A 27,838-nucleotide genomic window follows, 5' to 3' on the forward strand; every position below is an offset into this window, starting at 1 on the left:
TGTCTCCATGTGGAGTTGCAAACTGTAGTCTGGCTTTTTTTATGGGGGTTTTGGAGCAGTGGCTTCTTCCTTGCTGAGCGGCCTTTCAGGTTATGTCGATATAGGACTCGTTTTACTGTGGATAAAGATACTTTTGTACCTGTTTCCTCCAGCATCTTCACAAGGTCCTTTGCTGTTGTTCTGGGATTGATTTCCACTTTTCACAACAAAGTACGTTCATCTCTAGGAGACAGAACGCATCTCCTTCCTGAGCGGCATGACAGCTGCGTGGTCCAATGTTGTTTACACTTGCATACAATTGTTTGTACAGATAAACATGGTACCTTCAGGTGTTTGGAAATTGCTTCCAAGGATGAACCAGACTTGTGGAGGTCTACAATTGTTTTTCTGAGGTCTTGGCTGATTTCTTTAGATTTTCCCATGATTTAAAGCAAAGAGACACTGAGTTTGAAGGTAGGTCTTGCAATACATCCACAGGTACATCTCCAATTGACTCAAATGATGTCAGTTAGACAATCAGAAGCTTCTAAAGCCATGACATAATTTTCTGGAATTTACCAAGCTATTTAAAGACACAGTCAACTTAGTGTATGTAAACTTCTGACCCACTGGAATTGTGATACAGTGAACTATAAGTGAAATAATGTGTCTGTAAACAATTGTTGGAAAACTTACTTGTGTCATGCACAAAGTAGATGTCCTTACCAACTTGCCAAAACGATCGTTTGTTAACAAGAAATTTGTTGAGTGGTTGAAAAACTAGTTTTAATGACTCCAACCTAAGTGTATGTAAACTTCCGACTTCAACTGTACATATCCTACCACACTGGCTCTGACGCTCGTCGGATGTGGCAGGGCTTGAAAACTATTACGGACTAGAAATGGAAACCCAGACGAAAGCTGCCCAGTGACGCGAGCGAGCCTTCCAAACGAGCTAAATGCCTTTTATGCTCGCTTTAAGGCAAGCAACACTGCAGCGTGCACGAGAGCACCAGCTGTTCTGATGACAGTGTGATAACCCTCTCGGTAGCCGATGTGAGCAAGACCTTTAAACAGGTCAGCATTCACAAAGCTTCGGGGCCAGACTGATTACCAGGACGTGTACTCAGAGCATGTGCGGACCAACTAGTAATTGTCTTCACTGACAGTCTGTAATAACTACATGTTTCAAGCAGACCACCATAGTTCCTGTGTCCAAGGAAGCGAAGGTAACCTGTCTCAATGATTACCGCCCCATAGCACTCACGTCAGTAGCCAAGAAGTGTTTTGAAAGGCTGGTCATGGTTCACATCAACAGCATCCTCCTGGGTGCCATAGACCAACTCTAATTCGCATACTGCCCCAACAGATCTACAGATGACACAATCCCAATCGCATTCCACACTGCCCATTCCCACCCGGACAAAATGTACACCTATGTGAGAATGCTGTTCATTGACTACAACTCAGCATTCAACACCATAGTGCCCACGAAGCTCATCACTAAGCAAAGGACCCTGGGACTAACCACCTCCCTCTGCTACTGGATACTGGACTTCCTGATTGGCTGCTCCCACGTGGTAAGGGTAGTCAACAACACATCTGCCACGCTGATCATCAACACCAGGGCGCCTCAAGGGTGTGTGCTTAGTCCCCTCCTGTTCTCCCTGTACACACGACTGCGTGGCCAAACATGACTCCAGCACCATCATCAACTTTGTGATGACACAACAGTGGTAGGCCTGATCACCGACAACGATGAGACAGCCTATAGGGAGGAGGTCAGAGAACTGGCAGTGTGGTGCCAGGACAACAATATCTCCCTCAATGTGAGCAAGTCAAAGGAGCTGATCGTGGACTACAGGAAAAGGCAGGCCTAACAGGCCCCCATTAACATCGACGGGGCTGTAGTGGAGCGGGTCGAGAGTTTTAAGTTCCTTGGTGTCCACATCACCAACAAACTATCATGGTCCAAACACACCAAGACAGTCGTGAAGAGGGCTCGACAAAACCTTTTCCCCCTCAGGAGACTGAAAAGATTTGACATGGGTCCCCAGATCCTCATAAAGTTCTACAGCTGCACCATCGAGAGCATCCTGACCAGTTGCATCACCGCCCTGTATGGCAACTGCTCGGCAGTTGACCGTAAGGCGCTACAGAGGGTAGTGCGTACGGCCCAGTACATCACTGGGACCAAGCTTCCTGCCATCCAGGACCTATATAATAGGCTATGTCAGAGGAAAGCCCATAAAATTGTCAAGTGGTACCGGAGTGCCAAGTCTAGGACCAACAGGCTCCCTACTCGCTGTTTATTATCTATGCATAGTCACTTCACCCCTACCTACATGTACAAATTACCTCAACTAATCTGTATCCACGCACATTGACTCGGTACCGGTACCCCCTGTATATAGCCTCGTAATTGTTATGTTAATGTCTTACTTTTTATTATTTTCTCTTTTTTATATTGGTAAATATTTTCTTAACTTTTTTGAACTGCGCTGTTGGTTAAAGGCTTGTAAGTAAGCATTTCATGGTAAGGTCTACACTTGTAGTCAGCGCATGTGGCAAATAAAGTTTGATTTGATATACAAAGGGAATACCATATGGTGATTAGGCTTAGATGTAACTGTACAGAACCAAACCATATGGATACACTCAAGTACTGCCTGAAAACCCCTATCGGTATCATGAGGATAATTATGTGATATTAAACAGCTAATCTAAAAGTCTGATTAGATATTACGGTCATTAAATAATTCAGATATTTCCAGACATTTTTGCCAAAACATTGTTTTTAGAGTTGAAAACATTGATCAGGTTGACTCTACTCTACTGATCCCTCTATCCCTGGAGGCTGCTACACCACAGCGGGTTGGAGGTAAACCGTTAAATATTCATGCATCAATTAAACCTGATTAAATGAATCTCAGAAATAACACCTGACAAAGCTTTCCTAACTGCTATTACAACTGTTTTAACTCCAACTTTATTATGAAGATAAATCCTGTCCTGTGCTGCCTATGGTCTATACTGTCTGTACCCAGTGATACTCATCAACATTTTTCACTGCCAGGTGGTTGTAAAACAAGACCCTTCTAGTAGCACCCACTAAGATAGAGGCAAGCTAGGCCCTAGGGGGACCGCTGCGCTCTCGGGTGTCTAGTCAGGGAGCAGGACTGAGTTACAAACCCTGTAAGTCTCTGGGGGTGAGGGGCTGGGGGTGATCGGCTGTGGGTGAGCGGCTTGATGTACTTTATATGTATTTGGGGAAGGGATGAGGGGTTATGGGGTTTCTGGGGGTATCCCTCTTCTTGGCCCTGGTCTGAAAAGTGAAATTGCTCGGTCTCTCTGAGCCTCTGCTCTTCCTTACAGCTGTATTAACATATTTAACACATCTCCCAGGACCCACTTAACCTAAAAGCAATCATTTTCACAGCAGAACACTGGCATCACAAATTAAGCAGTGTGTGCGTGTGCGTGTGCGTGTGTGTGTGTGTCTGCATTGCTTTGTATCAGGAGACAGGAGATAATTGCCTGAGCAGTAGAACATGTTAAGATGCTGGTAATTCAGTGATTGCTTCTGTATGGTTAACTCCCCAGACTGGCTGTGTGTCAGAAAACAGACGGTAGAGACAGTAACTGCTGGACACACACACACACACACACACACACACACACACACACACACACACACACACACACACACACACACACACACACACACACACACACACACACACACACACACACACACACACACACACACACACACACACACACACACACACACACACACAGCTCCAGAATCAATTGAGCAGTAGGTCAGCTGAGAGCACACTCAGGGGATTCTTCATGGCCATGCTATATTAAAAGTGAATATGACATTACGGTCTGCCAACAGTGCTGCTGTTTAGGCATAATCCCATCCCACCTCCCCTATTCATTTACAGTATGTCTTTCTCACAGCAAACCTATATGAGGCTTTTACCACACAATGTTTTTTTCTACAAATCAGGGAGACAATAGGAGAATGTTTATATGTTAGTTAATGACTGGGTTCTGTCTGTCTCATCTTATGCACCATAAGTATCTCTCACTTTCTTTCACAAGAATGACAGTAACAAATGTTCCCTCCACCTGAATATGGTTTGATACTGTTCCATAATGCTCAGTGAGACTTGAAAGAGCATTATACTCCTGCATAAGGACCACAGGAGGTTGGTGGTGCCTTAAAACCTTTGAAGGCTCCTGAGTGGCGCAGCGGTCTAAAGCACTGCATCTCAGTGCTAGAGGCGTCACTACAGACCCTGGGCTGTATCACAACCGGCCATGATCGGGAGTCCCATAGGGACAAATGGCCCAGCGTTGTCTCCCACAAATGGCCCCAGCGTTGTCCAGGTTTGGCCAGGGTAGACCGTCATTGTAAAATAAGAATTTGTTTTTAACTGACTTGCCTAGTAAAATAAAGGTTGAATAAAAAAATATGGGCTTGTGGAAATGACGGGACCGGAATCAGTGGAATTGTAATCAAATACATCAGACACATGGTTTGTAGACGTTTGATGCCGTTCCGACCATTATTATGAGCTATTCTTCACTCAGCAGCCTCCTGTGATAAGAACATATAGATAAAGGACATACACGTAAATACAAGGGGTAGATATGACATGACTTGTCCTGGGTGTGCAGCTACTGCCCCCTCCAGGCCAAAATCTGACAACACAGTCAGATCTGTTAGGTCAGGAAGACAAGAATGGTATGCATTTACTCTCCTTTGTCTGATGATAGAAAACCCACCAAATTTCACAGTTTAAATTAATTGACAAAGCCAATAGATGTCATCTAGATAAGTCTGAACTGTGCAATTAGAGTGATTGGCTAGATGTGTAACCTCGGGGACAATGGGATTGGCTGAAAATTGTTCTAATGATGACTGCCTACTAATTACCCAGAGAAAGGCATCCATCTTCCAAAAAAAAGAGTGAAAACTACCAGCTATGGCCACCAACTCGCTTCTCACAGTAACAACTATGAACACAGAAAGCTGAACTATAAACAGCCGAAACTGAGCAAAACAGCTGTCGTTGGAAGGCTATGTGATGCCTACAATGCTAAAAAGAGGGGAGACGTGGTTTTATGGGGAAGAATCCAGCACAGTCAGGACCAGCAGATTAACGTCACTAAAATGGTATACCTAACCTAATAACACTATCATTTTTGCAGTCCCCACTATAGGGTTACGGTGTCCAGTATAGTTGCTTTGCATGCACTAATGCCCATTGGAATTAGATTGTCGCGGTACAGTGGTTGTTAGGCATGGCCATAGAATTAGAATGCGTAAATTCTAAGAATGTAACATTCTGGGTCACCTTCTGGTCTGGGTCACCTTCTGCCTGCCGTCCTTCTTCAATTCCAACAGTCTAATCAAACATTCCAAACATCAGATGTCACCTATCTCTTTTGGTGTGAGGCTTCTTTTTCAATTTGATCTGATTTTACTCTTCATTATTGAGAAATGTGTTACTATTGTTATCTGGGTGGGGGTTTTGGCATTACACATTGGAGTCCCAGATAGTGAGGCTCTTTGTAAGGCTTGGATGCCCCCCATGATCCCAAAGCAGTGGGCCAGCGCCCCACCTATCAACATCGACACACACACACAGTTCTAAGAAACATGGAATCAGGCCACTATCAGAACTCACTTCTCACCAGATCACCAGAGATACTACGCCCAGCTTTTCAGCCATGTTTGTAAAACCTCTTACCCGGTTAACTGAGCTGAGGAGTGAGGAAAGAGATGGAGTGGCAGAGCTTGTCTGGAAGAGGAAGGTTGGAGAGGTCCATGGGAGAGCTGAGAGGATGAAGGCTGCAAGATGTGTGTTCTGTGGCCCCTTTGCTCACATCTACTGTCTGTTGGGCGGCATGGGACTGATCCGTTTCTGGTGGCTTCTACAGGTACAGTGATGTGAAGGGGCACAGGGGGCATGAGCCTATAGGAGAACACCACAATGTTACACATTGGCAACAAGGCAATAAGATGAATGAAAAATTGCACTTTATATATAACTTTTCTTCTATTCCATCGATGGGGGATGTGTAAGAGGTGTGAGACGCACAAGAGAAGAAGGGTGTTGAGTGGAGAACTGACAACTGTAAAGCAAGCTCATCCAGTATCAACCTCCCAATGTTTCACCAAGAGAGGCCGTCGCTCTCATCAATATGGGACATCGTTCATGCTGACATTCAGAATTCAATTAGCTAATAAAATATACTTTTTCTTTGCACTGAATTGTCTCCAAAAAAAGAATTAGTAGTTTGAGGAGGGTTGAAACGATATAAATTCTAAAAGTAGTCAAAGTATTGATATGTGACAAAGGAAGGGTACATGCAGGGGGGACTGGGCTGGTGCATATTAGCCTGTCTTTTGCCCAAAATGATGGGGGCCTCAAGGAAAGAAATGGGCCGGTGTGTTAGAAATGCCAGAGACGGCCCTTGCGTACATCAAGAACAGTGGAGGCTGCTGACGGGAGGACGGCTCATAATAATGTCTGGAACGGAGAGAATAACTATGTGTTTGATGTATTTGATACTATTCGACTCATTCCGCTCCAGCCGTTACCTCGAGCCCATCCTCCCAAATTAAGGTCCCAACAACCTGCTGTGATCAAGAACCATTAAAGCTGAGGTTCTCTGATGATGATGCCCCACATTAGGACATGCCTGCGCCTGTGAAACCCTACCACCTGCTGGTCTGTCAGTGAAGTGCACCTGGCTGCAGGGGAGAGGTATAGTGCATTATTCACCAGGACTAACTACTACTCTAACCCAGGCCATTTCAACCAGAATGAAAACACTGGAATTAGCTGAATTTGGTTCTCATTAGCACCTCTCCCTAAAGCTAGGAGTTTAATAATGAAAATGCTCACTCATAGTCAAACCCTATGAAACCCTATGATTAACTGGCTAATTGGGAGGAATCAGACACAAGACCTAGCCTACTGATGGAGAGTTTTAGACACACGTACAGTCCAATACTAGCATTCTACTCTACACCATCACAGCCTGTATATGTCTATATGTATAATTGCAGAGTATTGAAGGTGCTGAAAGTCATTTACAAAATCCTAATAATTGTAGAATGAAAAAGAAAAAGGTGTAGTGGGTAGTTTCTCATCTGACTGAAGAGATCAATGTGTCTGTGTGGAGTAGCACTGTAGAGAGGATTTATCCACTAACTCTAATGCACATTAAACGGTTTACATTGTGTCAATGATCATGGCAATTGTTTATAAAACCAGACTCATTGTTTGAAAAAACAAGCCTTTATTCAGGGACATTTCTAGCATTTTGAGGGCCCTAAACGAGATTTGGTAGGGGGGGGCCACCTCGCAGCAAAACATTTTAGTGCCCCCCCCCCTCTTGACGGCGGAGATAGAAATGTGCAGCTGTAAAGTTCATTTCTTGCAATTCCGCACATTTTGCCATGGGGCGTAGAGAAAATGTTGCAGTTTTAAGGCACATCTTCTGCAATTCTACCAATTTGTCTATGGGGCACAGAGAAGATTTGGCATCTTAAAACAAATTTCATGCGATTCTACACTGTGCCATCCTCTTCACATTTTGCGATGTGATGGAGGGAACATTTTTCCAGTTTTAAAGCTAATTTCCTGCAATCCTAAACATTCTGCCATGACTTAGGCCATGTTCATATGATATCTGAGTGAGAATCACTAACAAAATCAATAGGGGCCCGCTGGAGGTCAGAGTTCCTGGGCTCATGCCTTGTGTGCCCGGTCAGTAATTAGGCCATGATTACTGTAAGGTTTAGATATCTGTCTAGACTAACTTACTGAGCAATCGATAAAATGTTAGCTGACATGGGCTTAGTAATTGAGTGACAGTCAGTGACTGACATAAAAGGAAAAGTGCTGATGCACTACCACATTTCGAAATTGCGCGTTGTGCATTCTACTACCCTAACTATCAATTAAATTGAAACCCCAAACAAGTTTTTGGGCTTGGGGGACACTAGCAGCAGTGAAAATATGAAATATGAAATGACCTTACTCATCACATTGAATGTGTTTTGTTGAAACGGTTTTTGCCCCGTGGGTTGTTTGTCAAACACAGAGGCGGAGATAGAAATACACTTTTGAGGTATTTAAAGCATAAACCTATTTATTTACGATGTTTGAAATACGTTTTTTCTTTTAACTTGCATTTTGTTAGACTAATAGGCTTAGTTTGTTTCTAGCTTTTTCTTTTCAGGGCATAGTCTCGATTAGCACAGTGAAAGTAACTGATGACCCCACTGCCACCACTCTGTTCACAATGTTGACATCAGCAAACCGCTTGCCAACACGACACCATACACATGGTCCGCGGATGTGAGGCCGGTACTGCCAAATTCTCTAAAATGACGTTGGGGCGGCTTATGATAGAGAAATGAACATTACATTATCTGGCAACAGCTCTGGTGGACATTCCTTCAGTCAAAACTTGAGACATCTATTGCATTGTGTTGTGTGACAAAACTGCACATTTTAGTGGCCTTTTTTTGTCCCCAGCACAAGGCGCACCTGCGTAATGATCATGCTGTTTAATCAGCTTCTTGACATGCCATACTTGTCAGGTGGATGGATTATCTTGGCAAAGGAGAAATGCTACCTAACAGGGATGTAAGCAAATGTGTGCACAAAATTTGAGAGAAATAAGCTTTTTGTGAATTTGGAACCTTTCTGGGATCTTTTGTTTCAGCTCATGAAACATGGGCTCAACACTTTACATGTTGCATGTTTGTTGAGTGTACTTTAAAATGACTAAAGCCAAATCGAAAGATTTATAGAAATGATAATGGACCTACATTCCTAAAGTTACTTGACTGTGTCCAGCTAGCTAATAACCACCGAAATGAAAGCTAGACAATCAGGGAGCATAGACAATTCCAAAAACGATGGATAGAGAACAAAAGTCCTCTATCCATCTATACATCGGCCGACTTTATTTTATACTTGATTTTTTATGCTGGCATGGCATCTCATCTCAGATATAACCATGGATATGACCATATACATATCATTAATTAGAATTAAATAGTGTTAGCTCTATTTCTAAGGATATCATGCAATCGATTAGTCTGGCTGCGCTTTCTTCCTCCCGGAGAAAGCGAGCGGTGTGTGGACATGTGTGAAGCTAGCCACATTAAGGATTATCAACAATAGTGGAACAAGCTGACTTCAAAATAAAAGTTCCCAATTGAAAGTGATTCGAACTACATTAATTTCACATTTCCTTTCAAATGGTATCAAGAATATGAATATCCTTGCTTCAGATCCTGAGCTACAGACAGTTCAATTTGGGTATGTCATTTTAGGCGAAAATGGGAAAAAAGGGTCGTATCCTTAAGAGGTTTTTAATCAATTTTAGAACAAAGCTGTAACGTATCTAAATGTGGAAAAAGTCAAGGGGTCTGAATACTTTCCGTGGGATCTGTATCTGCACTGTACAGGCTTACATATGGAACTTGGGTCCATGAAATGGGGTATCAGCCTACTCACTGACACCAACCGATTACCATTCGAAAAAGGTTTACATACATTTTAGTGTCAACGTCATCATATTAGGGAACTTTAACTGTGGGAAATCACCTAACTATTCATCATATTGTGGGTGTTGAACGTTCACATTGCAATGTACAGCCTTACCCCATTTCGTGGACTCAAGATCCATAGGTATCAGCCTATTCGGTGACAGCATTTAAGATTCCCAAAATGCAACAGAAATAACGTTTAATCAGTATTTATTTAAAGAAACAATTTGTGCGTCTACAACTTTCTAACTCATCATTATTCACGAATAATTTAGTACTATCCGTAATCATGGTAGCATCCACATTAAAGTAGAAGTGTTTAGAAACTTATTCAATTCTTATTTACAATAAAAGTGACTCCAAAAAAGGCACTACACATAATTTACTATTAATTTCTATTGGGCACAAAATCATCTGAAACACAACCAAAACAAGCAGCAAATGCTTCCAACATGTTTGTAGAGTCACAGGCTTGATGTAATCATTGCATGTTAGGAATATGAGATCAAATAAGTGAATTTGTCCCAATACTTTTGGTTCCCTAAAATGGGGGACTATGTACAAAAGGTGCTGTAATTTCTAAACAGTTCACCCGATATGGATGAAAACACCCTCAAATTAAGGCTGACACTCCACACTTCAATTTCATAGTAATTGTATCATTTCAAATCCAAATTGTTGGAGTACAGAGCCAAAAATATATAATACTTTCGGAGCTCACTGTAGGTGTACCCCTAATGCAATTCAAAAGTCGAATACATCCACAGTGTGATTTCAACAGATTTGTTCTTATTTTGTGTCAAATTAGCCAATTATTGTATTTTGTTAAAGTTAATAAAAAAACAAAATGCTGACCTTGTTTAGCGTTATCTTGTCCAAATACAGCATGATGGCACTATTTGTATCCGTTTGTATCACTGTCAATGGGGGACCTTTATTTTGAAGGCAAACCGCAAATTCCACTGTTGTGGCTAAGTCTTATTGTGGCTAGCGCTGAGGGTGATTACTACTGCCTGAATCAGTCTTGTTTTCATGGAATTAACTTTTGTTGGAACATCATCTCGCTTCAACACGGTGGGAATAACATGACTGGAGTGGGAGGTTGAATGACGATGTTGTGGTGAATTGACGATACATTATTGTGTATTCAGGATGTATTATGCAATGATTTGTAGCTATATGTTAACGCCAGCTAGCCAGCTGTTTTAACGTTAGTGTAATGTGACATGATGATGGGACAGAGGCCCATTGCTAGCTAGCTAGCTAGCGTTAGTAGTTAAAGTGTTTGACAGTTAGTCAAGCGATCTTGTTGACACTAACTAAGTAGCTCGCTAAAATAAGTGATTGATTTGCGCAGCGTCGACACTGATTCAAAATGTGACAGCTACAGCTGTGTATTGGGATGTCACGTCAATTGAATCATTTCCATCCTGTGTGAAAATGCGACACTGCTCGTGTGATGGCCTGCCACAACGTTAAGCTTGATTGCCAGTTAGCGATGTGTGGCTACAGTTATTAATTAATAAGATACTGATTAAAGACACGTTAGATAAAACTAAAAGTTGTTTACTAATCAAACCTATTTGGAGTCAATTCTAATGGTAAATTAAGCTAGCTAGCTCGTTGCTTGATCAGCTGGCTTGCTTGTTGTGGTCAGCTATGGCAGTTAGTTATGTGATTGTGGTTTCATAGCACGTAGGCCTGTCACCACCTCCCCAGACAATGTGGATCTGTAGTTAGGAAATTGCTATACAATATTCCTTATTTTCCAGCCTGATCTTGAATCGAGCTTCCATGTAAATAACCCCCGCTCATCACACAATGGCAAGAATTAAGATTGTTAGCTACCACTCCCCCTATTGTCAGTAGACTTTATTGAATGCAGTTCCTAGTATCAGCCCAGCAGATGATGTTGTAGCTACACCAACAACAGCTGTACGATAGGAGCTTGGAATTCTGTGCTTCCAACTTTGTGGCAACAGTTTGGGGAAGGCCCTTTCAGCATGACAATGCCCCCATGCACAAAGCTAGGTCCATACAGAAATGTTTTGTACAGATTGGTATGGAACTTGACTGGTCTGCACAGAGCCCGGACCTCAAACCCATCGAACACCTTTGGGATGAATTGGGGACACTGACTGCGAGACAGGCCTAATTGCCCAACATCACTGCCTGACCTCACTAATGCTCTTGTGGCTTAATGGAAGGAAGTTCCCGCAGCAATTTTCCAACATCTAGTGGAAAGCCTTCGCAGAAGAGTGGAGGCTGTTATAGCATCGAAGGGGGGACCAACTCCATATTTTAGCCCCTGATTTTGGAATGAGATGTGTGATGAGCAGGTGTCCACATACTTTTGGTCATGTAGCATATACGGTCCACTGAAAACGGTTCTCTGAATACTGTCAGCTGTAGTTTCAGTGCTGCTGCATTCCTCTTCCCCTTTCACCCCTCCGCCCACATAGCCACACATTCATGCTGAAACGCCTCAGACTGACCTATTTTAGCTCTTACACAATTCCTGCCATGGCAGATTGTGCTGCTACATCTCCAAAGCTGCTTACAAAGACCATAAACCAGTAGTAGGTTCCTATTCTGCCATATATCCCCACCGTTTGATATGGTCTCTGCATTGGCTTCTTGTGCACTGTTAGCCCATTCTTAGATTGTAATGTAATACATATACCGTCTATTCACAAACCTGTCTGCTGCCCAGTGGCAAAGCTTGGATATTAAAGGAGTAGGCTCTCCTACACTCCTTAACAGGTCATTTGTGGGTACAGTCTGTGATTTGAATATGAATATAAGCTTAAAAGTCTTTATCTATTTGACTAAAATGCTATAGGTTACATGAACTGAGCATCATCAAACCGTCATCATGAGGAAATACAACTTGCAACATAGAAAATGAGAGATAAGACACCTGTTAGACTTCCTAGTTCATTGGGGTCAGTGGATAGCGGAAAAGCCTGGGGGGGTGAGCAAGTGGGCTGTCCATTATTTCTGCTGCTTGGTTCCCATACATAGAGGACAGTCATCCTGTCAGAGACTAATCGTCTAGACTCACACTCAACCAGCTGCTTTGGACAGCACCTCAAAGAACAGCTCACATTTCTTGGGAAACTTTCTTCCTCATTCACTATAAATATTTGTTCTTCCCTGGGTTAGTGTTCAGACTCTAGGTCCACACCCCAGTTGTCTCTACGGCTGTTTGATCATCCATGCAGGCCTTGGGTCTGAAGGAGGGTGTCAGGCATACATAGTTACTATGCCAACATCTAAGGCTGCTGGAAACCTGATAGAAACCTGATCTCTAAATGTATTTCACTTCATCTGAGTGTTGTTTCAGTGCCTCAGTTCAGTTAATCTCCACCAGTCTTTATTTTACTGAGGGCTGTGCTGTTGTTGTACATCTAACCTCTTGACCTCTACAGCTGACTTCCTGTTATGACTGTGTTTCTCAGGGTTTGTGTTAAGACTGGATAAAAACGGAGTCTTGACATCCATCAGTAGGCCTATCTCACTATTTTGTGTTGATTGCATGAACAGTCTTATCGTCTAACAGTATCTCACTATTCCCACTATGCTGGCAGTGGAAACTACCTGCTTTATCATGCTGTTGCGCTGTGATGCAGAGTAGCATCTAGCAGCGATACAGAAAGCTTATGTTGGCCAGTGTCAATCTCCTTACTGACCCATTACAGTTATGTGTGGAGATAGACATGCTGCAGGTCCTTTCTAACCTATGTACAGCAGAGGAGGCTGGTGGGAGGAGTCCCTGGAGAGCAGGTTCATTATAATGGCTGGAATGGAAACAATCATCAAATAACTATTTTATTTTATTTTATTTAGTCCCCATTTGGACTAATCTTCCAAGAGTCCTTAAACATTAAAATACAAGTTATAATACGAACACATTTTCACATATAACACACTATTACAAACATACATAATATACTAACATAATGACCCAATAAATACTCAATCTAAAAAACAATATTGATTCTTCATCTACTATAGTCCCACAACATTTCTATGTGTTATATTTAAATCGTTTTAAAATAATGTTTACATTTTATATATTGAAAGGTTTCTGGTTTGCTCAGTTAATTTATTCCATTTCTTTATTGCTCTAAATCTAAATGTTCTTTTGCCTATTTCTCTTTTCTGTCTGGACAACGCATAGATGGTGGACAATCTATATTCTCCAAATCTCATTGTAAAGCTTTGCTGTACCTGTTGAACCAATTGTCTTGCTGAGTAAATTGTAGTATCATCTGCAAATATATTAGCTTGAGTTTCAGCTAAGGCATAGGGAAGGTCATTGGTATATATTAAATAGAGAAGTGGCATAGACATTTACATTACATTTAAGTCATTTAGCAGACGCTCTTATCCAGAGCGACTTACAAATTGGTGCGTTCACCTTAAGACATCCAGTGGAACAGCCACTTTACAATAGTGCATCTAAATCTTTTAAGGGGGGGGGTGAGAAGGATTACTTTATCCTATCCTAGGTATTCCTGAAAGAGGTGGGGTTTCAGGTGTCTCCGGAAGGTGGTGATTGACTCCGCTGTCCTGGCGTCGTGAGGGAGTTTGTTCCACCATTGGGGGGCCAGAGCAGCGAACAGTTTTGACTGGGCTGCGCGGGAACTGATGAACGCAGTGCCCTTGTTTGGGTGTAGGGCCTGATCAGAGCCTGGAGGTACTGAGGTGCCGTTCCCCTCACAGCTCCGTAGGCAAGCACCATGGTCTTGTAGCGGATGCGAGCTTCAACTGGAAGCCAGTGGAGAGAGCGGAGGAGCGGGGTGACGTGAGAGAACTTGGGAAGGTTGAACACCAGACGGGCTGCGGCGTTCTGGATGAGTTGTAGGGGTTTAATGGCACAGGCAGGGAGCCCAGCCAACAGCGAGTTGCAGTAATCCAGACGGGAGATGACAAGTGCCTGGATTAGGACTTGCACTGCTTCCTGTGTGAGGCAGGGTCGTACTCTGCGGATGTTGTAGAGCATGAACCTACAAGAACGGGCCACCGCCTTGATGTTAGTTGAGAACGACAGGGTGTTGTCCAGGATCACGCCAAGGTTCTTAGCGCTCTGGGAGGAGGACACAATGGAGTTGTCAACCGTGATGGCGAGATCATGGAATGGGCAGTCCTTCCCCGGGAGGAAGAGCAGCTCCGTCTTGCCGAGGTTCAGCTTGAGGTGGTGATCCGTCATCCACACTGATATGTCTGCCAGACATGCAGAGATGCGTTTCGCCACCTGGTCATCAGAAGGGGGAAAGGAGAAGATTAATTGTGTGTCGTCTGCATAGCAATGATAGGAGAGACCATGTGAGGTTATGACAGAGCCAAGTGACTTGGTGTATAGCGAGAATAGGAGAGGGCCTAGAACAGAGCCCTGGGGACGCCAGTGGTGAGAGCGCGTGGTGAGGAGACAGATTCTCGCCACGCCACCTGGTAGGAGCGACCTGTCAGGTAGGACGCAATCCAAGCGTGGGCTGCGCCGGAGATGCCCAACTCGGAGAGGGTGGAGAGGAGGATCTGATGGTTCACAGTATCGAAGGCAGCCGATAGGTCTAGAAGGATGAGAGCAGAGGAGAGAGAGTTAGCTTTAGCAGTGCGGAGGGCCTCCGTGATACAGAGAAGAGCAGTCTCAGTTGAATGACTAGTCTTGAAACCTGACTGATTTGGATCAAGAAGGTCATTCTGAGAGAGATAGCGGGAGAGCTGGCCAAGGACGGCACGTTCAAGAGTTTTGGAGAGAAAAGAAAGAAGGGATACTGGTCTGTAGTTGTTGACATCGGAGGGATCGAGTGTAGGTTTTTTCAGAAGGGGTGCAACTCTCGCTCTCTTGAAGACAGAAGGGACGTAGCCAGCGGTCAGGGATGAGTTGATGAGCGAGGTGAGGTAAGGGAGAAGGTCTCCGGAAATGGTCTGGAGAAGAGAGGAGGGAATAGGGTCAAGCGGGCAGGTTGTTGGGCGGCCGGCCGTCACAAGACGCGAGATTTCATCTGGAGAGAGAGGGGAGAAAGAGGTCAGAGCACAGGGTAGGGCAGTGTGAGCAGAACCAGCGGTGTCGTTTGACTTAGCAAACGAGGATCGGATGTCGTCGACCTTCTTTTCAAAATGGTTGACGAAGTCATCTGCAGAGAGGGAGGAGGGGGAGAAGGTGGCAAAGAGCTTCCTAGGGTTAGAGGCAGATGCTTGGAATTTAGAGTGGTAGAAAGTGGCTTTAGCAGCAGAGACAGAAGAGGAAAATGTAGAGAGGAGGGAGTGAAAGGATGCCAGGTCCGCAGGGAGGCGAGTTTTCCTCCATTTCCGCTCGGCTGCCCGGAGCCCTGTTCTGTGAGCTCGCAATGAGTCGTCGAGCCACGGAGCAGGAGGGGAGGACCGAGCCGGCCTGGAGGATAGGGGACATAGAGAATCAAGGGATGCAGAAAGGGAGGAGAGGAGGGTTGAGGAGGCAGAATCAGGAGATAGGTTGGAGAAGGTTTGAGCAGAGGGAAGAGATGATAGGATGGAAGAGGAGAGAGTAGCGGGGAGAGAGAGCGAAGATTGGGACGGCGCGATACCATCCGAGTAGGGGCAGTGTGGGAAGTGTTGGATGAGAGCAAGAGGGAAAAGGATACAAGGTAGTGGTCGGAGACTTGGAGGGGAGTTGCAGTGAGGTTAGTGGAAGAACAGCATCTAGTAAAGATGAGGTCGAGCGTATTGCCTGCCTTGTGAGTAGAGGGGAAGGTGAGAGGGTGAGGTCAAAAGAGGAGAGGAGTGGAAAGAAGGAGGCAGAGAGGAATGAGTCAAAGGTAGACGTGGGGAGGTTAAAGTCGCCCAGAACTGTGAGAGGTGAGCCGTCCTCAGGAAAGGAGCTTATCAAGGCATCAAGCTCATTGATGAACTCTCCGAGGAACCTGGAGGGCGATAAATGATAAGGATGTTAAGCTTGAAAGGGCTGGTAACTGTGACAGCATGGAATTCAAAGGAGGCGATAGACAGATGGGTAAGGGGAGAAAGAGAGAATGACCACTTGGGAGAGATGAGGATCCCGGTGCCACCACCCCGCTGACCAGAAGCTCTCGGGGTGTGCGAGAACACGTGGGCGGACGAAGAGAGAGCAGTAGGAGTAGCAGTGTTATCTGTGGTGATCCATGTTTCCGTCAGTGCCAAGAAGTCGAGGGACTGGAGGGGGCATAGGCTGAGATGAACTCTGCCTTGTTGGCCGCAGATCGGCAGTTCCAGAGGCTACCGGAGACCTGGAACTCCACGTGGGTCGTGCGCGCTGGGACCACCAGATTAGAGTGGCCGCGGCCACGCGGTGTGGAGCGTTTGTATGGTCTGTGCAGAGAGGAGAGAACAGGGATAGACAGACACATAGTTGACAGGCTACAGAAGAGGCTACGCTAATGCAAAGGAGATTGGAATGACAAGTGGACTACACGTCTCGAATGTTACGGATAGGGAAGGTCATTGGTATATATTAAATAGAGAAGTGGCCTAAGGCATAGGGAAGGTCATTGGTATATATTAAATAGAGAAGTGGCCTAAGGCATAGGGAAGGTCATTGGTATATATTAAATAGAGAAGTGGCCTAAGGCATAGGGAAGGTCATTGGTATATATTAAATAGAGAAGTGGACTAAGGCATAGGGAAGGTCATTGGTATATATTAAATAGAGAAGTGGCCTAAGGCATAGGGAAGGTCATTGGTATATATTAAATAGAGAAGTGGCCTAAGGCATAGGGAAGGTCATTGGTATACATTAAATAGAGAAGTGGCCTAAGGCATAGGGAAGGTCATTGGTATATATTAAATAGAGAAGTGGCCTAAGGCATAGGGAAGGTCATTGGTATATATTAAATAGAGAAGTGGCCTAAGGCATAGGGAAGGTCATTGGTATATATTAAATAGAGAAGTGGCCTAAGGCATAGGGAAGGTCATTGGTATATATTAAATAGAGAAGTGGCCTAAGGCATAGGGAAGGTCATTGGTATATATTAAATAGAGAAGTGGCCTAAGGCATAGGGAAGGTCATTGGTATACATTAAATAGAGAAGTGGCCTAAGGCATAGGGAAGGTCATTGGTATATATTAAATAGAGAAGTGGCCTAAGGCATAGGGAAGGTCATTGGTATATATTAAATAGAGAAGTGGCCTAAGGCATAGGGAAGGTCATTGGTATATATTAAATAGAGAAGTGGCCTAAGGCATAGGGAAGGTCATTGGTATATATTAAATAGAGAAGTGGCCTAAGGCATAGGGAAGGTCATTGGTATATATTAAATAGAGAAGTGGCCTAAGGCATAGGGAAGTTCATTGGTATATATTAAATAGAGAAGTGGCCTAAGGCATAGGGAAGGTCATTGGTATATATTAAATAGAGAAGTGGCCTAAGGCATAGGGAAGGTCATTGGTATATATTAAATAGAGAAGTGGCCTAAGGCATAGGGAAGGTCATTGGTATATATTAAATAGAGAAGTGGCCTAAGGCATAGGGAAGGTCATTGGTATATATTAAATAGAGAAGTGGCCTAAGGCATAGGGAAGGTCATTGGTATATATTAAATAGAGAAGTGGCCTAAGGCATAGGGAAGGTCATTGGTATATATTAAATAGAGAAGTGGCCTAAGGCATAGGGAAGGTCATTGGTATATATTAAATAGAGAAGTGGCCTAAGGCATAGGGAAGGTCATTGGTATATATTAAATAGAGAAGTGGCCTAAGGCATAGGGAAGGTCATTGGTATATATTAAATAGAGAAGTGGCCTAAGGCATAGGGAAGGTCATTGGTATATATTAAATAGAGAAGTGGCCTAAGGCATAGGGAAGGTCATTGGTATATATTAAATAGAGAAGTGGCCTAAGGCATAGGGAAGGTCATTGGTATATATTAAATAGAGAAGTGGCCTAAGGCATAGGGAAGGTCATTGGTATATATTAAATAGAGAAGTGGCCCAAGGCCACTACCTCCTTAAAACCATAATGCATTCATTTTTGTCAACATTATTTCATGATCCACTAAATCAAATGCTGCACTGAAATCTAAAAATAGTACACCTACAAATTTGCCATTATCCATAGCATTGATCCACTGGTAAGTCATGTCAACCAATGTAGTGGAATGGTTCATCAGATCATTCTTTTCCATGTACTCCCACATTTGTCTACTCACAATACCCTCCAATATCTTACTGAGTGTAGGGAGTAGACTAATTGGTCAACTATTGGCAGGAGTAATGGATTCTTGCTGTCTTTTGGAATAGGACACAGTTTCGCATGCTTCTATACATTTGCAAACATCTCCTTTTCGAGTGACCAATTAAACATGTATCTCAGTGGAACTGCAATCTGGGGAAAAGCACAGCGAAGCAAAAAATTGTCCATAAGACCATAACCTGTATATTTACCATCAGGTAATGACTTCAATAGGTTTAACACATCCAGTAACACCGCTTGTAGACTAAAAGAGCAGATCTTATTGCTCATAATATGATCATCAATCCATTGGACAATGGCTTGTTTGGAAGAATGTATGTCTACATTGTTGCTCAGTAAATTCATTTTCTTTGTAAAAAAATCTGCAGAATGATTGGCAACATCAACTGGTTTTGTTATTATTCTCCCGTCAAACTCCACACTAGATGGGCATGATGAGATAGATGTACCAAGCCAACCTCTACACTAGATGGGCATGATGAGATAGATGTACCAAGCCAACCTCCACACTAGATGGGCATGATGAGATAGATGTACCAAGTCAACCTCCACACTAGATGGGCATGATGAGATAGATGTACCAAGTCAACCTCCACACTAGATGGGCATGATGAGATAGATGTACCAAGCCAACCTCCACACTAGATGGGCATGATGAGATAGATGTACCAAGCCAACCTCTACACTAGATGGGCATGATGAGATAGATGTACCAAGCCAACCTCCACACTAGATGGGCATGATGAGATAGATGTACCAAGCCAACCTCCACACTAGATGGGCATGATGAGATAGATGTACCAAGCCAACCTCCACACTAGATGGGCATGATGAGATAGATGTACCAAGCCAACCTCCACACTAGATGGGCATGATGAGATAGATGTACCAAGCCAACCTCCACACTAGATGGGCATGATGAGATAGATGTACCAAGTCAACCTCTACACTAGATGGGCATGATGAGATAGATGTACCAAGTCAAACCTCCACACTAGATGGGCATGATGAGATAGATGTACCAAGTCAACCTCCACACTAGATGGGCATGATGAGATAGATGTACCAAGTCAACCTCCACACTAGATGGGCATGATGAGATAGATGTACCAAGTCAACCTCCACACTAGATGGGCATGATGAGATAGATGTACCAAGCCAAACTCCACACTAGATGGGCATGATGAGATAGATGTACCAAGCCAACCTCCACACTAGATGGGCATGATGAGATATATGTACCAAGTAAGCCCTTAACTGTGTTCCATACCTCTTTAGAATCAATAAAAGCATTGTTGTAAAATAACTTATTTTTTCTTTCGATTCAATTTAACTGCATAATTACGTAGTGTCCTATAATTCTGTTCATCAATTTCTCATTTTGATTTGGCTGCTAAGACTTTTGCCATATTTCTTTGAGACAAAGCCTCACCCAGTTCATCATCAATCCATGGCGATGGACAGGCACCAACTGTACTCTTTCTTATAGGGACATGATGGTCCATTACCTCAGTGAGCAAATCAATAAAACATTTTGTAGCGTGATTTAAATCACCCTCTAGATAAATCAGCTCCCATCAGCTCCCAGGGTACAGCAGCCAAATCATTTAGAAATAACTCATGATTAAATGTTTTAATATTTCTCTTGACCACAATCCTAGGGGGTTTCTTTGGAACCTTGGTGTTCATGGTTATGGTCACAATATTATGGTCTGTCCAGCCCACTGGCATTGATCTGGCTTTTAAGCATTGCAGTGGTATATTACAGAAAATCAGATCAATGCATGTGTCAGGACGGTGACCCAACTTAGTTGATGATCTAGTAGTATCATTAACCATATGCCAAGAACTGTGGTTTGAAACAAATCTCATTAATTTTGTTCTATTCAAATTATTGTGATCCTTCCAATTTATATTAAAATCACCCAAGATAAATACATCTCTGTTGGTATCTGTGGCCTGGTCAAACCCAGTACATAAGTCATCCAGATAGGACACCGTAGAGCTAGGAGGTTTATACACACATTACATTACATTACATTTAAGTCATTTACCAGACGCTCTTATCCAGAGCGACTTACAAATTGGTGCTTTCACCTTATGACATCCAGTGGAACAGCCACTTTACAATAGTGCATCTAAGTCTTTTAAGGGGGGGGGGGGGTGAGAAGGATTACTTTATCCTATCCTAGGTATTCCTTAAAGAGGTGTGGTTTCAGGTGTCTCCGGAAGGTGGTGATTGACTCCGCTGTCCTGGCGTCGTGAGGGAGTTTGTTCCACCATTGGGGGGCCAGAGCAGCGAACAGTTTTGACTGGGCTGAGCGGGAACTGTACTTCCTCAGTGGTAGGGAGGCGAGCAGGCCAGAGGTGGATGAACGCAGTGCCCTTGTTTGGGTGTAGGGCCTGATCAGAGCCTGGAGGTACTGAGGTGCCGTTCCCCTCACAGCTCCGTAGGCAAGCACCATGGTCTTGTAGCGGATGCGAGCTTCAACTGGAAGCCAGTGGAGAGAGCGGAGGAGCGGGGTGACGTGAGAGAACTTGGGAAGGTTGAACACCAGACGGGCTGCGGCGTTCTGGATGAGTTGTAGGGGTTTAATGGCACAGGCAGGGAGCCCAGCCAACAGCGAGTTGCAGTAATCCAGACGGGAGATGACAAGTGCCTGGATTAGGACTTGCACTGCTTCCTGTGTGAGGCAGGGTCGTACTCTGCGGATGTTGTAGAGCATGAACCTACAAGAACGGGCCACCGCCTTGATGTTAGTTGAGAACGACAGGGTGTTGTCCAGGATCACGCCAAGGTTCTTAGCGCTCTGGGAGGAGGACACAATGGAGTTGTCAACCGTGATGGCGAGATCATGGAATGGGCAGTCCTTCCCCGGGAGGAAGAGCAGCTCCGTCTTGCCGAGGTTCAGCTTGAGGTGGTGATCCGTCATCCACACTGATATGTCTGCCAGACATGCAGAGATGCGTTTCGCCACCTGGTCATCAGAAGGGGGAAAGGAGAAGATTAATTGTGTGTCGTCTGCATAGCAATGATAGGAGAGACCATGTGAGGTTATGACAGAGCCAAGTGACTTGGTGTATAGCGAGAATAGGAGAGGGCCTAGAACAGAGCCCTGGGGGACGCCAGTGGTGAGAGCGCGTGGTGAGGAGACAGATTCTCGCCACGCCACCTGGTAGGAGCGACCTGTCAGGTAGGACGCAATCCAAGCGTGGGCCGCGCCGGAGATGCCCAACTCGGAGAGGGTGGAGAGGAGGATCTGATGGTTCACAGTATCGAAGGCAGCCGATAGGTCTAGAAGGATGAGAGCAGAGGAGAGAGAGTTAGCTTTAGCAGTGCGGAGGGCCTCCGTGATACAGAGAAGAGCAGTCTCAGTTGAATGACTAGTCTTGAAACCTGACTGATTTGGATCAAGAAGGTCATTCTGAGAGAGATAGCGGGAGAGCTGGCCAAGGACGGCACGTTCAAGAGTTTTGGAGAGAAAAGAAAGAAGGGATACTGGTCTGTAGTTGTTGACATCGGAGGGATCGAGTGTAGGTTTTTTCAGAAGGGGTGCAACTCTCGCTCTCTTGAAGACGGAAGGGACGTAGCCAGCGGTCAGGGATGAGTTGATGAGCGAGGTGAGGTAAGGGAGAAGGTCACCGGAAATGGTCTGGAGAAGAGAGGAGGGGATAGGGTCAAGCGGGCAGGTTGTTGGGCGGCCGGCCGTCACAAGACGCGAGATTTCATCTGGAGAGAGAGGGGAGAAAGAGGTCAGAGCACAGGGTAGGGCAGTGTGAGCAGAACCAGCGGTGTCGTTTGACTTAGCAAACGAGGATCGGATGTCGTCGACCTTCTTTTCAAAATGGTTGACGAAGTCATCTGCAGAGAGGGAGGGGGGGGGGGGTGGAGGAGGATTCAGGAGGGAGGAGAAGGTGGCAAAGAGCTTCCTAGGATTAGAGGCAGATGCTTGGAATTTAGAGTGGTAGAAAGTGGCTTTAGCAGCAGAGACAGAGGAGGAAAATGTGGAGAGGAGGGAGTGAAAGGATGCCAGGTCCGCAGGGAGGCGAGTTTTCCTCCATTTCCGCTCGGCTGCCCGGAGCCCTGTTCTGTGAGCTCGCAATGAGTCGTCGAGCCACGGAGCGGGAGGGGAGGACCGAGCCGGCCTGGAGGATAGGGGACATAGAGAGTCAAAGGATGCAGAAAGGGAGGAGAGGAGGGTTGAGGAGGCAGAATCAGGAGATAGGTTGGAGAAGGTTTGAGCAGAGGGAAGAGATGATAGGATGGAAGAGGAGAGAGTAGCGGGGGAGAGAGAGCGAAGGTTGGGACGGCGCGATACCATCCGAGTAGGGGCAGTGTGGGAAGTGTTGGATGAGAGCGAGAGGGAAAAGGATACAAGGTAGTGGTCGGAGACTTGGAGGGAGTTGCAATGAGGTTAGTGGAAGAACAGCATCTAGTAAAGATGAGGTCGAGCGTATTGCCTGCCTTGTGAGTAGGGGGAAGGTGAGAGGGTGAGGTCAAAAGAGGAGAGGAGTGGAAAGAAGGAGGCAGAGAGGAATGAGTCAAAGGTAGACGTGGGGAGGTTAAAGTCGCCCAGAACTGTGAGAGGTGAGCCGTCCTCAGGAAAAGAGCTTATCAAGGCATCAAGCTCATTGATGAACTCTCCGAGGGAACCTGGAGGGCGATAAATGATAAGGATGTTAAGCTTGAAAGGGCTGGTAACTGTGACAGCATGGAATTCAAAGGAGGCGATAGACAGATGGGTAAGGGGAGAAAGAGAGAATGACCACTTGGGAGAGATGAGGATCCCGGTGCCACCACCCCGCTGACCAGAAGCTCTCGGGGTGTGCGAGAACACGTGGGCGGACGAAGAGAGAGCAGTAGGAGTAGCGGTGTTGTCTGTGGCGATCCATGTTTCCGTCAGTGCCAAGAAGTCGAGGGACTGGAGGGAGGCATAGGCTGAGATGAACTCTGCCTTGTTGGCCGCAGATCGGCAGTTCCAGAGGCTACCGGAGACCTGGAACTCCACGTGGGTCGTGCGCGCTGGGACCACCAGATTAGGGTGGCCGCGGCCACGCGGTGTGGAGCGTTTGTATGGTCTGTGCAGAGAGGAGAGAACAGGGATAGACAGACACATAGTTGACAGGCTACAGAAGAGGCTACGCTAATGCAAAGGAGATTGGAATGACAAGTGGACTACACGTCTCGAATGTTCAGAAAGTTAAGCTTACGTAGCAAGAATCTAATTGACTAAAATGATTAAAATGATACAGTACTGCTGAGGTAGGCTAGCTGGCAGTGGCTGCGTTGTTGACTTTGTAGGCTAGCTGGCAGTGGCTGCGTTGTTGACACTACACTAATCAAGTCGTTCCGTTGAGTGTAAAGTTTCTACAATGCTGCTATTCGGGGGCTAGCTGGCTAGCTAGCAGTGTTGATTACGTTACGTTGCGTTAAAAGAACGACAATATCTGGCCAGCTAACCTAGAAAATCGCTCTAGACTACACAATTATCTTTGAAACAAAGACGGCTATGTAGCTAGCTATGTAGCTAGCTACGATCAAACAAATCACACCGTTGGAACTGTAATGAAATGAAATGAAAATGTGATACTACCTGTGGAGCGAAGCGGAATGCGACCGGAATGCGAAAGTTCTATTCAGTAGACGTTGGCTAGCTGTTGGCTAGCTAGCAGTGTCTCCTACGTTAAGGACGACAAATAGCTGGCTAGCTAACCTCGGTAAATTAAGATAATCACTCTATGACTACACACTCTAAACTACACAATTATCTTGGATACGAAGACAGCAAAGACAACTATGTAGCTAGCTAACACTACACTAATCAAGTCGTTCAGTTGAGTGTGATAGTTACTACAGTGCTACGGTAGACGGTGAACGTTTGCTAGCTGGCTAGGTGCTGGGCAGATAGGAGGACGACGAAATACGATAATTACGCAATTATCTTTGATACAAAGACGGCTATGTAGCTAGCTAAGAAGAAATTGCTAAGATTAGACAAATCAAACCGTTGTACTATAATGAAATGTAATGAAATGTAATGAAAAGTTATACAACCTGCAGACCGACGCGCGGATGCGACCGCTCGCTCCAACCCGGAAGAAGAATGCATCCTACCAATATGGATGCCTGGTGAGGCAGATGTACTTGAGCCCATAGTGCCTCTATTTGACATACAGTGGGGAGAACAAGTATTTGATACACTGCCGATTTTGCAGGTTTTCCTACTTACAAAGCATGTAGAGGTCTGTAATTTTTTATCATAGGTACACTTCAACTGTGAGAGACAGAATCTAAAACAAAAATCCAGAATATCACATTGTATGATTAAAAAAAAAGTAATTCATTTGCATTTTATTGCATGACATAAGTATTTGATACATCAGAAAAGCACAACTTAATATTTAGTACAGAAACCTTTGTTTGCAATTACAGAGATCATACGTTTCCTGTAGTTCTTGACACTGTACATCAAGCAATGTTTCTTTAAGTTGTTTGTTCTCCCTTTGCACCACCTCCACTTTGCTATGAACAGAGTCTACAGTACCTTTCAGCTCCACCTTGCTATGAATAGTCTACAGTACCTTTCAGCTCCACCTTGCTATGAACAGAGTCTACAGTACCTTTCAGCTCCACCTTGCTATGAACAGTCTACAGTACCTTTCAGCTCCACCTTGCTATGAACAGAGTCTACAGTACCTTTCAGCTCCACCTTGCTATGAACAGAGTCTACAGTACCTTTCAGCTCCACCTTGCTATGAACAGAGTCTACAGTACCTTTCAGCTCCACCTTGCTATGAACAGAGTCTACAGTACCTTTCAGCTCCACCTTGCTATGAACAGAGTCTACAGCACCTTTCAGCTCCACCTTGCTATGAACAGAGTCTACAGTACCTTTCAGCTCCACCTTGCTATGAACAGAGTCTACAGTACCTTTCAGCGCCACCTTGCTATGAACAGAGTCTACAGTACCTTTCAGCTCCACCTTGCTATGAATAGAGTCTACAGTACCTTTCAGCGCCACCTTGCTATGAACAGAGTCTACAGTACCTTTCAGCTCCACCTTGCTATGAATAGAGTCTACAGTACCTTTCAGCTCCACCTTGCTATGAACAGTCTACAGTACCTTTCAGCTCCACCTTGCTATGAATAGAGTCTACAGTACCTTTCAGCTCCACCTTGCTATGAACAGAGTCTACAGCACCTTTCAGCTCCACCTTGCTATGAATAGAGTCTACAGTACCTTTCAGCTCCACCTTGCTATGAACAGAGTCTACAGTACCTTTCAGCTCCACCTTGCTATGAATAGAGTCTACAGAACCTTTCAGCTCCACCTTGCTATGAATAGTCTACAGTACCTTTCAGCTCCACCTTGCTATGAACAGAGTCTACAGTACCTTTCAGCTCCACCTTGCTATGAATAGAGTCTACAGAACCTTTCAGCTCCACCTTGCTATGAATAGTCTACAGAACCTTTCAGCTCCACCTTGCTATGAACAGTCTACAGTACCTTTCAGCTCCACCTTGCTATGAATAGAGTCTACAGTACCTTTCAGCTCCACCTTGCTATGAACAGAGTCTACAGTACCTTTCAGCTCCACCTTGCTATGAATAGAGTCTACAGTACCTTTCAGCTCCACCTTGCTATGAATAGAGTCTACAGAACCTTTCAGCTCCACCTTGCTATGAATAGAGTCTACAGAACCTTTCAGCTCCACCTTGCTATGAACAGAGTCTACAGTACCTTTCAGCTCCACCTTGCTATGAATAGAGTCTACAGTACCTTTCAGCTCCACCTTGCTATGAATAGTCTACAGTACCTTTCAGCTCCACCTTGCTATGAACAGAGTCTACAGTACCTTTCAGCTCCACCTTGCTATGAATAGAGTCTACAGTACCTTTCAGCTCCACCTTGCTATGAATAGAGTCTACAGTACCTTTCAGCTCCACCTTGCTATGAATAGTCTACAGTACCTTTCAGCTCCACCTTGCTATGAACAGAGTCTACAGTACCTTTCAGCTCCACCTTGCTATGAATAGAGTCTACAGAACCTTTCAGCTCCACCTTGCTATGAATAGAGTCTACAGCACCTTTCAGCGCCGTGTTCTCTTTCCTTGGATCATCAATCTGACGTTGGCTGAATTCTAGACTGGCACATAATGCATTGTTGTCCTCTCGCAATATATCCAATAATTGATATATGAAGCCCTTTTTACATCAGTGGAGTGCTTATACAGAAACCCAGCCTAAAACCCCAAACAGCAAGCAATGCAGATGTAGAAGCACGGAGCAGATGTCAATGGAACGGAGTCAAACGTGGTTTCCGTATGTTTGACTCCAATGTTTGACTCCATTAATTCCATTCCAGCCTTTACAATGAGCCCGTCCTCCTGTTTTTCATTCTTATCTTAGAGACTTGTTAGTAAGTCAGAATTGAATGATATCAAAATGTATTTGGCGTGATCTCAACTCTCTCCTTCTCCTCTTTCTCTCCTTCTACAGGTGAGTGGCTAGTCCGTCACGCTGAGCCTGCGTTGCCATGGACGCCTGTGCCCGTATCCGAAGAGTTCCTCTCAGGACCAGAGCCTCCAGGAAAGAGGTTTGAGTCAGAATGCCATCTTCGGATTGACTGATCGAGTGGTTGATTTAATATAATTCTTGAAGGCTTGGTGCTGTGTGTGAGGTCGTTCATGTGTGTAACCTGAGTTAACTTCTAATTGTGTGAAGGCGGTGCGTGACGGCGGGACTCCGTGTATGAAGAGCCTTCTGAGCAGCAGAAAGGAGCTGTGCAGCGTGCGATTGGAGCTGCAGACCAGAGACACTCCATGCCTGACTGAGGTATGTGTCACAGCTCTCACCCACACTTTGATTATGACTTCATGATATGCAGGATTTCCCTGACGTTCCCTTCTTCCCTCAGATCCATTTTGTGTGTTTGCCTGGTCACTCTGAAGGGGAGGATCGAACTCTACAGGTGACCGTTACTGCACCAGTTCTGACTTCTATAGTTCAATTCATGTCTTATTAATTGATGTTATTAATGTGTTATTTGTGTGAT

At 44.7% G+C, this 27,838-nt stretch overlaps 1 protein-coding gene across 3 annotated transcripts in view; it reads left to right on the forward strand.

Moving 5' to 3' along the window:
* The first annotated feature begins 10,560 nt into the window (after positions 1 to 10,560).
* LOC115111750 (A-kinase anchor protein 11-like) overlaps positions 10,561 to 27,838 on the forward strand; it is a 51,624-nt gene continuing 34,346 nt past the window's right edge. For all 3 annotated transcript variants that reach the window (XM_029638128.2, XM_029638157.2, XM_029638146.2), the window contains exons 1-4: positions 10,561 to 10,645; positions 27,283 to 27,379; positions 27,508 to 27,618; positions 27,701 to 27,754. In XM_029638128.2, coding sequence (XP_029493988.1) covers positions 27,320 to 27,379; positions 27,508 to 27,618; positions 27,701 to 27,754 — 225 coding nt within the window. In that variant the 5' untranslated portion in view covers positions 10,561 to 10,645; positions 27,283 to 27,319. The remainder of the gene's footprint in view (positions 10,646 to 27,282; positions 27,380 to 27,507; positions 27,619 to 27,700; positions 27,755 to 27,838) is intronic.

This window comes from Oncorhynchus nerka, linkage group LG3 (genome assembly GCF_034236695.1).
Source record: "Oncorhynchus nerka isolate Pitt River linkage group LG3, Oner_Uvic_2.0, whole genome shotgun sequence".
Classification (NCBI taxonomy): domain Eukaryota; kingdom Metazoa; phylum Chordata; class Actinopteri; order Salmoniformes; family Salmonidae; genus Oncorhynchus; species Oncorhynchus nerka.